We start from the raw sequence: 16,298 nt of genomic DNA on the forward strand, positions 1-16,298 counted from the left end.
GTAATTTTTTGAAATGCCAGATGAACTAAATTTAGTTGGGTTTCTAATGTATCTGACGTAATGGGTAAGCCTATGCATAGGACGGAGACCTGCAGCCGCGGCATGTGCGGCTTGCAGTCTATCTCAGAATAGAAGCGGCCACGACCGCAGGTGACAATGCGGTCGGTCTGCAGCTCGTCGCAGATTTTTATCTTTAATCTATCTCTCTTCCCTGACTTGCTGCGCCTTTAGTTTCTGATATTCAAACATCTCGCTTCAACACTACTAACAAACAAACGTTGATTTTTATATATTAGATAAAAGCAATATTTGTATTGCTCCTTAAGTATTATGATAACGACAAGTAAGTACTTAAATGTTAATTTATCAAAGTATATATATATATTTTGTGTTTGCCCCAATATGTTATTTTTACTTAGCTTGGTTTAAGTTTTCCTTATGATTCATCACAACATGTATAAAAACGTGTTTTGACGCGTTTTATCTTATACTATAAAATCCTTTAAAAATGTTTTGTTTCATTAATAAGTACGTCAGTAATTACTTATTTCATTGAAATCTTTGATAAGTTTTCTTGTCGATAAACTTTGGACTTAGATAACATCGTTGATTTTAGTAATCATTGCAATTTTTTTTACAATTTTCGGCCAAATAATATAATGTTTTAATTATATTTCTCAACGTAACAGTTTTAGGATATACGCTAAATATTAGTTTATTTAACTATTTTTCTCTGGCAAGGGTCAAAATCTCAGTCACCTGAAATTAATATTTTGAATATTTAATAAAAAATCGGTAACCGTTAATCTAAATGGGGGCGGTAATACATGACTGTAATTGGCACACTTGCTAAACCGCTCCACACAAAACATCTGTTGACATGTGTATACGCTAACGTATGCCTGTCATGCCTGTATGTGGTATGCTCTTTCAAGAGAAAAGATGTGGCCTCTTTTCCTCCGCTCAATCGTCCGAATCAACGCCCTGCGTTTGATGACGACGAGAAAGCGGAATTATTAGCCTCCACCCTGCAGTCTCAATGCTCGCTCACATCTACCCCCGTAGACCACGATCATCTTGTTGCGGTAGACACATTCGTCGAAAATAGGAACGCGATCCCTCCGCCGCCTATTCCGCGACCGATCCAAACAATCGACCCGGACGTCGACGCGCCTCCCGACCCCCTCGCGCCGGTGACGATTGAAGGAGTCGTCTTTCTGATCAAGGCACTAAATAGGCGAAAAGCCCCCGGGGCTGACGGTATCCCCACTAGGTTACTGAAAATGCTACCGGGGCATCTGGTCAAGATTCTTGCTGACATCTTCAATGCAGCATTCCAAAACTAATACTTTCCTGAGGCCTGGAAAGAGGCAGTCGTGATAGGCATACACAAGCCGGGTAAACCCGCATCAGAACCGGTCTCTTATAGGCCAATTAGCCTACTCAGCACGATAGGGAAACTTTATGAGCGGATCGTCCTCGACCGTCTCAAAATAGTAGCTCACTCCCACAATCTGCTCCCTCCGGAGCAGTTTGGTTTTCGAAATAGGCACAGTTGCGTGCATCAGATACTCCTCATCACGAAGCATGTGTACTCTAAATTTAATCTAGGATTTTATACCGGTGCTCTCTTCTTCGATGTTGAAAAAGCATTCGACAAAGTGTGGCACAACGGCTTGTTTTACAAGCTGTACACTCTCAACGTGCCCACACAGCTCGTGCACATCATACGAGAATTTTTGTCGAATCGCGGTTTCAAATATCACGTCGAGGGCACCCTTTCCTCTCGTCATACCATCTCGGCCGGAGTCCCGCAAGGCTCCGCGCTATCACCTTTTCTCTTCTCGCTATATACTAGCGATATTCCTAGATACAAAGACGCCTATCTGGCGCTCTTCGCGGACGACACGGCGATCTACGCTTCACGTAGAGAACCGGAACATGTGGTGCGCATTTTGCAGGCCGCCGCCGACCAGCTCGGCGAGTGGTTTCGCAAATGGCGCATCACAGTCAACCCATCCAAAAGTCAAGCTATCCTTTTCTATAGGAAGCTTAGATTAGAAGCTTCTATAGCGTGGCTTTTATAACGGAAAACTGTAGCCCGAAAACATTATTACGCGGGTGGAGCTGCGGTCAAAAGCTAGTTTACAATATTATTATTAGGGTAATTTATAATTTAAAAGATATAAAACAATCACATGTCTCCAAATTACGCACAATAAAATACTTTTCATTGAATTGAATTGATAAATTAACGTCTTAAAGTACTTAATCTCATATTTCTTATTACGCGCACTTTTTGTATCGATAACTTTATCAATACCAAGGCGACAGATCTATATCGATCATTTTTTTTTAAACACATTTAACGCCCTATGTTAATTGTATCTACATTAAACCAGACAGGTCGCCAGTCGGGCAGGGACAGTTCCGAGCAGCTAGCTTAGTACAACAAGATACCTCGGGTCCATCTCGTAAGCGCCGAAGAAGGCCACCACGGGTTTTGGTTAGGGTTAGGAACTACCGTCCATTGCTCGGTCGGATGATGCTATACTCTCGAGTGTCGACATTGGGCCGTAAGACCAGTGAAACTATCATAATCGTTCCACTAACTAGTGGCAGCAAAAAAAGCATTTATTGGGCTCGAAAAAAAAGTTTGCCAGTTGAACATAACTACTTGTAAAAAAATATGAGGGCATTTGGTATATTTATGCTATAAATAAAATAAATTATATAACATTTCTTACGAGTCTAACCAATCAAATCGATTCATTGTTTTAAATGTATGATGTATTGATACACAGATTTATCATCAAACATTGCAAATCACCTAACTCTACATTTTTAAGTTATACCTACTATAACGCGAATTCTTCTACGTCTTTCTAATGTTTTTATAGTTTCTATGAAACCGTAGGCACCTTAAAAATGGCGGCACTTTAAATAATGTCTGTGTAAAGAATCCGTTGAAATGATTTGGAATTTTGTTTCTTTTTATTATTTTTTTTTTATTTGTAAGTATTCTTAGTTTTTAAAGGATTATAAATTATCTGGCTGGACATTATTGGAGTTGGCTATGCATCAATTACTGTTTGCATAATTTATAACGCTTAAAAAATATTTATGGCAGCTTAAAACGCTTATACTACTCAGCCGCTCCCTCCTGTGTTCCCAAGATTATTCTAGTATCTAAATAAAAAATGAAAACTAACAATATAACCATTACGAAAAAAAAATGCAATACGATGAACACTGATACAATTTAGATCTATTCAGACAAGTAAGCTTCAAGTCTACCCGATCTGTCGACCATCGAAGGAATCGGAGATAAAGCCTATGCAGAACCCGGTGAAGAAATAAACGGTCTAAAATCACAGCTAGCTAACGCCCGATTAAAAGTACAAGATCAATTATGAAGATAATGGTTTTTAAACATACATAAGTAAAAACTGGAATATCCTTTTCCTTTATAATATTTGTCATATATAATATTTGCTCCCGGGAGCCCCTTTCTTGAAACCAATTGCGTATTCCATTGCCTCAAATTATGTAACAGTTTATCGGCTAGTGCTCGTTTATTACTTACTATATTGTCTTTTCAAGAAATACAAAAATATATAGACAAATGTTTCGTAAGATTCTTTGGCTCGTCGTCAAGAGTGTAAGTAATATAATTTCTCAGTATCAGACAATTTTGGATCTTTAGTAACCAATGTCCTAAATAATTCCATAAAAGATTTAAATTCTGCTAATTTTCCTGTAAAGGTTTGTAAACGAACCTTTCTTAAATGTGGATCAGATTGTTTTTTTATTAGGACTACGAAGCAAGAAACGCAATTTTATGTCTTTTACTATCCATGGAACTAGTTATAAGTATTCAATTAGTTTATGATTTTACTTTTATTTATCCTTATAAATTATTAAATAACAAAAAAATATAATGCCTTTAAAAACCACTAAATATCAAAATATAATTTAAAATCTATCTAAATATATATATAACTCAAAGGTGACTGACTGACTGACAGTGATCTATCAACGCACAGACCAAACCACTGGACGGATCAGGCTGAAATTTGGCATGCAGGTAGATGTTATGACGTAGGCATCCACTAAGAATGGATTTTGATTAATTCTTCCCCCAAGGGAATAAAATAGGGGATGAAAGTTTGTATGAAACTTTGTCAATTTTAAACCGATCGGGCTGAGACTTTGCATGCATAAAGCTACTATGACGTAGGCGTCACCTAAGAAAGGATTTTGATAAATTCCTCCCCTAAAGGGATAAAATAGGATGAAAGTTTGTATAAATCTTAGATTCTCGACTGAATGAACTGAAATTAAAGATTGGATCTACTATGATGAAGACGTTCGATTAAATAGGATTTTGATAAATTCAACCCCCACGGGGATAAAATTAGTTTGAACCTATCAGTTCTGGGAAAATATGTAGCAAGACTTTTATCATACAGTGGACTTTTATTCCGGAAAGCTTCACACGGGCGAAGCCGCGAGCAAAAGCTAGTACTATTATATAAAGCTTGATAGCGCAGGAGGGCTTTCATCTGAACTCATTATAACACTGATACACTGATTAACACGTTTTGTAGCGATTCGTCGCAAACGTGGTGCGTTGGCCGTTCTGTACCACCAAAAGCCAAGTAAAGATGGTCGGCCCCGCTACCGTCGACACGACGCTCCGCTAGAGTGACCGACGGTGTCACTCTTGAAGTTGACTTTCATGAGACGCGCCGTCAAGCTAAAGAGTTTATTTGAACGCACTAATCTCAGGAACTGGTAGATTTCAAATTGAAAAAATATTTTAGTGTTGGATAGCACATTTATCATGGATGGCTATAGGCTATAAATTATATCGTCACGCTATGACCAATGGGAGCGGAGCACTAATGAAATATGTTGCAAAAACTGGGTAAAATTTATTATTTTTGAGAGCTTTCATTGCGAAAGTTGTGTAAACGGTTAGTTATGCAACAATTAAGTATAACGGAATTGTTCTTCACAACAAAAATATATATTACAAAATCTGTCTGCCTGACTGAGCGCGATAAACTCACAGACTACCCTACAGATTTCGATAAAATTTGGCATGGTGTTAGTTAAAGAGCCTGGTAAGGGCATAGGCATCCCGCTCTATTTTTTCCCGGAATAGAAAGTATTCTATCCCGGGAAAAAATAGAGCGGGATTATTATCCCGGAATCTATACTATAACATAAAGCTAAAGAATTTGATTTTTTGTTTGTTTATTTGAACGCGCTCTATCACAGGAATTATAGGTTCGAATTGAAAAATTATTTCAGTGTTGGAAAGCTCATTTATCCGGAAATGCTATGGCTGTGTAACATCACGCTATGTCCAATAGAGGCATAGCATTAATAAAAAATATTGCAAAGACGGAGAAAACTGGTTCTTCTTAAGAGCTTCCATTGCGAGCGCTCAGTAAACGGTTAGAGGTGCTAGCCTTGGAAAATATATGGCGTAAATTTTATTGTAACGGAAAGCTTTATCCCGGAAAAACCTCAAGCCGGCGAAGCAGCGGGCAACAGCTAGTGACTTTTATTTAAGCTAGATAAATACATGAACAAATGTACGAGAACTAGCAATTTTATTAAGTCGCCGACTTCAAAATTGGTAAACACGTCCAATTCTCCTTTTTTTGAAGTCGGTTAAAAACCAATTCCCACGCCGCGTGTTTCTGCCTGAACGCGATAAACTCAAAAACTACCAAATGGATTTTGATGAGATTTAGTACGGAGATAGTTTGCGACCCTGGGACGGACATGGGCTGCTTCTTATGTTGGGATAACTTTCACGCGGGCGACCCCGCGAGCAGAAGCTAGTTTATCAATAAAGGTGCAACACAGGTCAAACCTGACTTGAGCCCGCTGTACTCGAGTAGAGTAAATTGGTTAGTAGAACTTTAAACTACTAACTATGCTACCGCCTATTATTTATATCAATATAAATAGTTTTCTCTAGGTGCTGGTAAGCTAGTACGCGTGTTGATTTTACTGTTTACTCTATCCATGTGCATCCGGCTTGAAGGCCGCTGATTCACATTTAATTAACAACTTTTTACATCAAATCACATGTTTTTCGAATAAAAACAAAGAACACAAACACTCACGCCTTTATCCCGGTAAGTAGAGCCGCAACTGGTTCATCCACTACGCGCCGTGTGTATGCCGTCCCGTGATGTGTTCGATCCCCGGGCCCGGCAGTGATATTGAGATTTCTTTAAAAAAAAAGTAATTTGAGTGTTTATTTTATTTATACAAATTGTTCCAACTTATTTATTAACAAAACTGCATGAACTAATACCACACATTATAGTTGCCTACCCACTAATCCGACCTCTACCAAAATTAAAAATCCAAAGTGTGTAGGGTAGATGTAATATGATAAAACAATATTTTTAGTTAGTGGTATTTATTCATTAATATTTATATAAGACTTTATGTTTGATTTGTCTAAGAAAGAGGATTCACTCGAATATCTAGAAAAGGATATCCCATAGTGCCTAATAAATAAAATATGAATTGGCCAAGCTACGATTATTGTTAAGCTACAATACATAATAAAGAAATCAGTATGTTATAAAGATGCAAAAATAATTTAAACTATTATTATGAAAAAGAAAGAATTTTTTGGTGGTTCCCATTTTCTTTTGAATCCTTACCAAGTTCATGCGGACTCATTAGTTTTGAGAAAAATTATTCGACGGCCAATAACGCTAACCTCGCGCCGCTTACTATATCTCCGAGAGAAGCTGAGAAATAATAAACAATATCATAAAAAAACGATTCGCTTATTTCAAAAAGTTTGGCATAAAGGATGCTTGAAGTATCAAAAATGCAACATTTTCTCGGGAGAAATTTACGAATTTTGTAACATTAATTATAGTAATAAAAATTAAACTAACAAAAAATCAACACAGTCTCACAGATTAAAAAAATAAAAACTAAAGCATAGTTAAAAATTATTTAAAAAGAATATTACTAGTAACTTTTTAATAATCTGTAAGATCTCTTAAGGCATTAGCGACGGCTCTACATCTACTGAGAATGAGGTTATGAATTATCACCTGTGGTATAAGGCTCCATATTCTGGAAAGGTGTGAAAAATGTTCTTCTCCCATGTTTAAAGTTTCGGAAAAATGACTGAAAACTGTTGTCCCAAGCAAATCCCACGCATGCTCAATAGGATTGCGGCGGACTGAGCACGCCTCTGTATACGGTGATATTGTACTCGCGGAACAAGTGCATCACCAGCCTTGCGGTGTATGCATCAGCATTACGGTGCATTAACATGAAATTATGGCAGAGTTGCTGCCGATGAGGGATGAACCATAGGGTGCACAATCTCGTCAGGGTATTGCTCCGCATTTGAATTGCCTCGTAAGCAAACGAGATCTGTTCTTCCAACTAGGCGAATTCCAGCTTACACCACTATGGTTCTGCCTTAGTAAAGATGAACTTCCTGAGGATTGTAGAGTTAACTCTGGCAATAAGGAACTCGCTCACCACGTACTCACCTTGAATCGGGATGAACTCCGAATTGAGACTCCACCGAAAACTGAACACGTGCCAACCAATGTGTGTTAGCTCACACGAAACGACACTCTCCATTTCCACGTCACAGAGCTAGAGGCCTTGGCGGTTTGCGAGCGTGAAGATTAACTTCATGTAACCTTCTTCTGGCATTTAAGTCACTGATAACCACTTCGTGCTGGGACTGGAGTCTTTCAACCAACTGGCGAGCTATAGCCCCAGACTGCATCTTTGCCTCGCTTTGCAGATAACGGTCTTATCTCTGGGTAGAGATCCTCTATGTTCCTCGGTGGCGTTCGACTACATCTCCCGTAGCCCTGTAGCGTGACCATGATCGTCACATTACGCTTGGTTGCGTGTTAATAACCTTCGCGATTTCACGTTGACTGCGCCCAAATTCCAACATACCCACTGCTCTAAGCATGTCTTCCCATGTTAAATGACGGCGTTACATAACGTTCAAGAGTCACAAAAACTACAAGTCAGTAGAGATATTTGTTTTTGACAAGTAAACATCTAAAACTTACAATAATCCCCACTTTTTACGTAAGAAAATCCCGTACTCTACGATGTAGTTCAGTTTTCCCTCCATATTTCGAAAAGATTTTGTTGCTTGATAATTTTTTTTTAAATTTCGAACATTTGTTTAATTTTTTTCCTACATTTTTTTGTTTAAGTGGCCAGTACTTTTTTAAGCAGGTTCATAAATAGGTCGATATACTTGGCTTATTTTCTAGACTTGGTTGGGTAGTGTATTATGAATGCTAAAATTTCTGAAAATATTTGGAGGAGGAGGTTTAATCTGCTTTTTTAAATACATAGACGTCGCGAGCAACACCTAGTGAATAAAATGAATTGTTTTCTGCTGTTGTACAGTCAGCTACAAAAGTGGGTAAACAAATTTAAAAATACAATTTGCCGTTAAAATTTTGTGTCCTTAACAACAAAAAATAAGGGATTAAGTACTTTATTTCATATAAGAACAAAAGATAACATTTCGATTAAAGTTATATATTAGCAAGTTCAGCAACTACGTTACACAGTAGTCTCGTGTTAGTCAATAGTAAGTAACAAGTTGACTGTCTCAGTGGTGTAGTCGAATCGTGTGCGTGGTACGACTTCCACTTCGAGGTCTTGAGTTCGCATCCCAGGTTAGACAAAGTAATACTGGGTTTTTCTTCTCAGTATCAGCCAAGATTTTTGAATCGGTGGCACAATCTTATTTCAGACTTCATTAAGGAACTGCAATATCGGCGCACCATGATAGCTGTATTGGCGTTTGTACGCTTATCAAGATTCGTATTAATTCGTAACTACGTTGAAGGAGCTAATTGCTGTACAATATTGTTAATGTATCGTGCAGTAAAATGTATGTAATGTATAATTTTACGACACAACTCGGCACTTGGATTTCGAAATTCGAAATTTTTAATTAAAAGAAATACTTATATATTTTATACCACCGTCTCTTATAGGATCGCTGGCCAGTACAACTTCTACCTCCGGCAAACTCGCGTAGTAAAATATAGATTTAGTGTTCCAACATTTATTTATTTAAAAATCAACAATGAAAACTAAAATAGTATTTAGTATGTACTTATAACAAAAACTTAACTTATTTACAAAAAGACAACAATTTGAATCAAATTAGCTAACAAATAAGCAAAAGAGCAAGAACATAAAAATATAGTTAGCGAAATGCAACGGTTGTGAACGTCCGTTCGATCCGAAGAAAAATGCAAGCAAAAGTGTATCACCGACGCAGTGGTCCGCGCGCTGGTCGGTTGTTTCGCGCCTTTTTTTTTCGCGCGACTGATCACGGCACTAATGTCATTGTGACGTTGCAGCCACGCCTCCCGGTTTTATTTTGCTACTTATAGTACATTCATTTTCATTGCAATATTCGGTTCATTGAAATATATAAAGTAAGCATTTTTATTTTAGCTTTAGTAAAACTTTTTAATCTACTCCTTGCAATACTTGTTATTAAGCTAAAAACAGAGATGCGCTCGGATTGATTATTATATATATTTTTGATATGTAATGAATTGAGACTTTACCTTTGCTTGTAATCTGTCAAAATGGTAATCATAGCGTCCCGGTACTAAAATTACAATTTAATCGTATTCTGTATCACCGCAAAAATAATAACATTTTGTATTATTGTAAAATATAGGTAGACTAGCTGTGCCCGCGGGTTCACTGCGTGAAAATCAGTATGTCACACAGTTGTTCCCGCGTAAACCTGACCCACAAGTCTTTACAACCTCGCGACCTCTTCAACAGTAATCGTTATATTTCTGTCAATTTACATTAAATCGTAATGTACTATTAACGTAAACCTTCCTCAAGAATTGTACTACCTTTTAGTATAAAGTGTACCAAAATCCGTTCAGTAGGTTTTGAGAAACTCGATCACTTACAGACAGACGGCTTTTGAGAACTTTGTTTTATAATATGTATAAATATTATAACTGAGTATACAGACGACCAACACCTCAGTCTTCTCGTGATCATAAAGGCTGCAGTCTTCGCAATGTTGGGAAACAATTTTTTTAGTACTAGTTTTTTTTAGTACTAGTACACATTACGTACTAGGGATAAAACGAAGACAACAACACACGTATTGCAAATTAAAAACTAGATAAATCTATTATAAAGTCAAACCCGGAAATCACAGCATCTGGTACCTGGTAATCGCACGACCTTTTATCCATTATAATTTATTATAAACACTCACACACACTCACATACACACAAGACTTTTATTCCCGAAGGGATACAGGTGCAACCAGTGCATCCACTTCTCGCGGCGTGTGTTCATCCAACGACATATTTTTTTCACAGCATGTTAATATGCATAAATATTTTTCTTTGCAGACTGCGCTTGATGAGTTTCGGTAATATATTCATTTACGGCATCATCGTTTTCTTCAAACTTACTCTGTGCATGCGGAAGAGATATCTGAAAAATAAATTTTATTAATAAGTGAATGAATGAATTTAACGGAGAGCTGATCTTATCCAGCTAAGTAACTACGTAGCAATTATTGTAGTGCGCAATACACGGGTGCACTCTCTGTTCCTTCACTCTCATAGTCCGGTGAAACGGCAATTCGACATGAGTATATTTACACTTAGTTTTTTGTCATTAATTTTGCCGCTTCTGCAGTTAATATAAGTTAAATGACAACATTATCAACTTGTTATATAATGCACATAGGTATATATCTAGGAAAATAGTTAATTTTAACTTAATTGAAATCGTATAAATAATGTGCAAACGTATTGTGCATGGGTATTAAAAATATGTTTTAATTATATTACGGTAACGTCTTAAATTGTAGTTTAATGTACAGATTCACATTATCTAGTTTTTCAAAAATCTACGCCATAGTTTTCCTACCCGGCACGTGCCAAGAAAAAGTTTTGCATGACGTCATGTTTGAACATGTCCATGATGGTATAAGCAGGTCCATGGCTTACTATTACCATACTAAGAACTACTCCTGATAATTACTAATAGCAATAACTTTGGTTAATAAAGTGCTGCTCAAGAATAGGCTAGGGACCGGGTGAATTCTAAAAGACACTCATTACCCAGTCAATATAATGCAGGCCATTTCGAGTTAATATTATTTGAATATTGAAAAAAAAACTGTTTCTTCGAATTGTATCGCGGTTTTTATATTATAGGTAATTTTCTCCCAACGTTTCGAAGACTTTGCAGCCTTCGTGGTTACGGCGCGAACTGCGGTGATGGTCATACGAAAAGTTAAATTTACAATATCTACCAACATTTTACAATTAACCTTTTAAAAATTTGGGTTTCGATTTAATTAAATGGAGTATTGGATCCCAGGCTTGTGAGCGGTAAATTTCATCATCATCCAAAACAGTTAGCTATCGTGGGCAAATCATTGTTTTAGAGCACAAGGAATCTGTTACGAGAAACACCTGACCGCTGAGCTACAACATGTCAAGGAAGCATAGTGAGATAACATGTTCCAAATTTCACGCCGCCGTCACAGAAACCGCGAGAAACCAGTCACAATTGAACGTGTTCCGGTTGTATTACCATACGTGAAAAGAGTCACCGACAAGATTGGCTACATCCTGAAGCGTGCTTCTATGAAAACTTATTTAAAGCCTAAGAATACAAGTCAATTTTAACCACCTGACAAATGCCATATACCTCTAAGAGAACCGGGCGTATAGAAAATAGATTGCAGCTGTAGCCTTTCTTATATCGGCCAAACAAAGGAATATAGGGACCCGCGTAAAAGAACATAACATTATATTGCTGACATCAAACACCGACGCTCTACGAAGTCTGCAGTTGCTGAACACTCTGAAAGAGGCTCCAATCATAATTATCAGCGACTAGATAAGCCACAAATCCTTGCCAAAGAACACCGATCCTTGCCTAGGATGATTCATGAGGCTATTGAAAATAAAAAAAAAACATACGAATTTCAATATATAGGATGGTTGGAAGCTTGCACAAAACTGGATTCCTTTTCTACATTTAATTAAAACGGAACCCAAAAGCCTGCCTGCCAGATTGCAAAACACTGTGAGCTTATTCTGCGTAGATCGGACCGTCAACAGTTAAAATAAAAAAAAAATTGTATATTTTTAAAATGTTGGTAGATATTGTAACTTTGCCTTTTCGGATGACAAGCACCTTAGTCCGCCCCGTGACCACGAATGCTGCAAAGTTTTCGAAACGTCAAGAGAAAATTATAATTTAAAACCGTGATAAAATCCGCAAACTAGGTTTATTTTAATTCCCAACACTCGCGTAAACATAAGAAATCATTACTTGAACATTCCTCAAAACAATTTTTACACATAGGTATAAAAATAAATTTGTATGCATGTTCGCTCCGAAACGCCTGGAGCAATTTTCATAACATTTTTTTAAATATACTTCAGATTAGCCGAGGCGGTGATAGTGTGATGTTTAGTGTCGATGAGATAAAACTTTATTTTAATTTTGGAAGTATTGTGTATCGAGTAATTTGGGTATAGATAAGATAATATCCTTACAAGGGAATTTAATGGATAGGTTCATAATACTAGAGATTAGAATAGCTGGACTACTAAGATTTTAACTTACAAGAATGCTAGTAGTCCTGGTAATGTCACGGCGGCTCCGAATAGATAAACAGCTCCTGGCAGCGTGTCCATGGTGGAAGTATAGATGGTAACGTAAACCGGGACAAAAATCACTGGCGCCAGGTTTTCAAACAAAACAAATAGTGACGTCATCTTGCCTAAAAATGACAAAACAGCAATGTTAATTAGTTGTATTTATTTATTTACATTTCATTTACAAAGACGTATGTTGTATAAACGTCTTTGAAGTTTATTATAATGAATAAAAAACCATTGTTCATACGATCACAAAAATTTAAAAGCGATTTGAAAATTTGAATTTGTTTAGCTATTCTCGTGGTTAACTGTACACCCAGTAGGTACCATCGAGGGTCGCGTCAACTTTATTTGGTCGATGGTATATCTTGACTGTAGACCTACAGTAGTATGTAGTGAGTGCAGTTGAGTTTTCTAGTGTACTCACTTTGTCTATCAGAAATCTATATATATAAATATGAATCCCTATTTCTCTTGGTCACGCCATCACGCGTGAACGGCTGGACCGATTTCACAATTTTTTTTTTGTTATCTTTGTTATTGTCATGAGAAGGTTCTTATGAAAGAAAAAATTGCGCGGATATTTAGAAAATTTAAGAAAACTTAACGAACATATTAATTTTATATAACTGTCAATTGTTTGAAATAACTTTCAGCGATTGACAGAATGTACGCTGTAAATTCATAGTTAAGACGGGACAACGTCTGTCGGGTCAGCTAGTATATATATTAATATATTATAGTCCTTACCCAGTTCATCCGGTGTCATTAGTTTTGTGTAAATTGATCTAATTGACAATAATGGTAACAATGCACCGCTTAATATATCAACAAGAGGACCTGAAATGAAATTGAATTATACAAATATACTATATATGTCGCTGCAACAATCTAGTAGAAAGAGTGCACTCGGCGGCAGTGTGAACAGTTACCTGTCAACTATATTATACACTGGAACAATTTGAAATTGCGTTAGTAAATGAAACCACATACCCATCTATTTACCTCCGATAACATGGTGGCAAAAATCATCCACGAATAACGAATATTTTCACCAAAAAGCCTAAATTTTATTTTCAGATTTTTTGATAATTTTGTAATTTAATGCGAATATAGCGTATGTTTGAGTATTCTGACGTGTGCGTAAGTAGTTCTGACTGAAAATATGACGCTTCATGATGCAAGGAATTATATTAGAGTAGTAATGGCTATACGGCGTATAAAATTTAACTTTTTATTGGCAAGTATGAGATTTAATTTAACAACACAATGTCAAAATGAACTCAGTAGGTATATGTTCCTTTCAATTGTACAAGATCTACATCTATATGACGTTTCATAAACGGGAAAATAGTCGATAGTACGCTTTTCCTCATCGGCGGTGAGACAGGTACCCAAGGCTCACGGACTAATGAAAATTTATTTCCACTGATACTACAGCAGTCGAGATAGCCTTACTCACCCAGGTAGAAGATGCCTGTGTTCGGTGCGAAACAAAACACAAACGCTGCTAGAATCTTGCTGGTAGTAGCTGTTATTCCCAATACGCTGTCGTGCCACTTCAGATATTTGCTGAACAGCAACAAAGATATCAAAGTACCTGTAATGTGAATTTCGATAATAGAAACAATAATAAAAAATATGATCAGCAAAATATTAGATAATAATATAATTATATCCGCGATTGATAATGTATTTGTTGTTGAGGTGATTCATTATTTTTTGTAGTGGGTGGAAATTTATAATACTGTATATGTACAGTATTATAAATGTACGTCATAAGCCTTGAAGACATTAATCTAACCACTATCTTATGACATGCTGAGTAGGAATAAGTTAACAATGTTTATATACGACATCCGCCATTTTATATCGACATAAATCTGTCAAATTTAAATGTTTACATTCCGAGAAACATCCCCCTACTTAGTCATCGTCCGAAACGCGAAACGCGGCGATAGCCTAGTTGGTTATGAAACGGACTGCCGAGACGAATGTACGCAGGTTCGAAACCCAAGGGCACACACCTGTAACTTTTCTAAATATTATTGGTGTATTCTTTGTGACTTATCGCTTGCTTTAACGGTGAAAGAAAACATCATGAGGAAACCTGCATACCTGAGATGTTCTCTATAGGAAATTCGAGGGTGTGTGAAATCTACCGATCGACCCTCGGTCAGCGTGGTGGTCTAAGGCCTAATCCCTCTCAGTAGTAGAGGATGCCCGTGCCTGACAGTGAGACAGTATATATTATAGGGCTAATAAAAGATGATTAAAAGTAAGATTGCTTTGACTCACTGCCAATACACAATGACCCACAGAATGATAATTTTTTTATATATTGTATAGGGCAACAGTTTAAAAAAAATGCGTAATATAATCAAGATAATATAATCAGACTGATGTCAGGATAAATACTTCGATAAGAGATTACTAAACAAATGTTATGACGGTAGATAAAGCGCGTAGTATAGGTTATGGTATAAAGGACAATCATTCAAGCATTAATATATTTTCTGTTGCATAATCATTTAAGTTAGGGTTATTAATCACAATAAGGCTATAATAAATGATATAATTGGTTTTTTATTGAGTTGGCATTTGTATTTCTTTGGAGTTATTAATTCGACGGAGTAGTTTGTCAATAGTAAATGCACAAGTATCGTCAGTTAACCCTTAGTACTGGACCTATCGATAAAAAAACAGATCTTATTGATAGAACTGAACAGTTATACGATATTTTGTTAGTATTCTATAACGATATTTCACTATTAAAAAGAAATCTGTGCAGCGTTACATTAATCTCTCCAAATATCTTGTTTAAGTCTATGTATACGCTATATATTTTGCTGAGATAGAAAGTAGCCTTTGTCTTTCTCAGGGTCTCAAACAATCTCCATACCAAATTTCATAGAAATCCGTTTGGGTTGTTTTTGAATTTATCGCGTTCAGACAGCCAGTTAGATGCGGAGGGGGACTTTCTTATCTATATATATAAAAATCAATTGCTGTTCGTTAGTCTCGCTAAAACTCGAGAACGGCTGAACCGATTTGGCTAATTTTGGTTTTGAATTATTTGTGGAAGTCCAGGGATGGATTAAACGATGACGAAGATAAATAATAATGCTATTTACAACCTTAGCTCTCATGATTCCCTTAGGCAAATGTTTAAGGAGGTGAATATACTGACTTTGCCGGCCGAATATATTTTTCAGAATATAATGTACGTACGTAAAAACCTTAGTACTTTTATTAAAAACAGTGACTTGCATAGTCTAAATACCAGAAATAAAAATAAATTGGTTGTCCCTAATCATAGGCTCTGCAAAACCAATAAATCTTTCTTAGTTAATAGCATTAAGTTCTATAATAAACTTCCCTTCGAAATTACCAATTTGACCGAACAAAAATTCAAGTGTTATGTTAAGCGTGAATTAATGTGTAAAGGATACTATACTGTATCTGATTACCTTAATGATAAGACGGTTTGGAAAGTTTGTCCTGCACACAATGACCCACCATGTTAGCACACATTAGTAATTAATTAACTGCCTAAAATGTCTTTGTTACAT

General features: G+C 36.6%; 2 protein-coding genes across 5 annotated transcripts in view; both read right to left on the reverse strand.

Annotated features, from left to right (window-relative positions):
- Positions 1-8,946, reverse strand: part of LOC115453089 (solute carrier family 46 member 3-like) — a 32,058-nt gene extending 23,112 nt beyond the window's left edge. Inside the window, exons 1-3 of one of the 2 annotated variants that reach the window (XM_037443263.1) lie at positions 7,104-8,946; positions 6,699-6,788; positions 6,147-6,254 (exon numbers count right to left, since the gene is read on the reverse strand). The gene's annotated coding sequence lies outside the window, so the exon portion shown is untranslated. The remainder of the gene's footprint in view (positions 1-6,146; positions 6,255-6,698; positions 6,789-7,103) is intronic. The other variant, XM_037443265.1, reaches the window with a different exon arrangement.
- Positions 8,947-9,189: 243 nt separating this feature from the next.
- LOC115453088 overlaps positions 9,190-16,298 on the reverse strand; it is a 30,661-nt gene continuing 23,552 nt past the window's right edge. For all 3 annotated transcript variants that reach the window (XM_037443261.1, XM_037443260.1, XM_037443259.1), the window contains exons 4-7: positions 14,189-14,326; positions 13,477-13,566; positions 12,692-12,848; positions 9,190-10,534 (exon numbers count right to left, since the gene is read on the reverse strand). In XM_037443261.1, coding sequence (XP_037299158.1) covers positions 10,483-10,534; positions 12,692-12,848; positions 13,477-13,566; positions 14,189-14,326 — 437 coding nt within the window. In that variant the 3' untranslated portion in view covers positions 9,190-10,482. The remainder of the gene's footprint in view (positions 10,535-12,691; positions 12,849-13,476; positions 13,567-14,188; positions 14,327-16,298) is intronic.

This window comes from Manduca sexta, chromosome 26 (assembly GCF_014839805.1).
Source record: "Manduca sexta isolate Smith_Timp_Sample1 chromosome 26, JHU_Msex_v1.0, whole genome shotgun sequence".
In the NCBI taxonomy this organism is placed as follows: Eukaryota; Metazoa; Arthropoda; class Insecta; order Lepidoptera; family Sphingidae; genus Manduca; species Manduca sexta.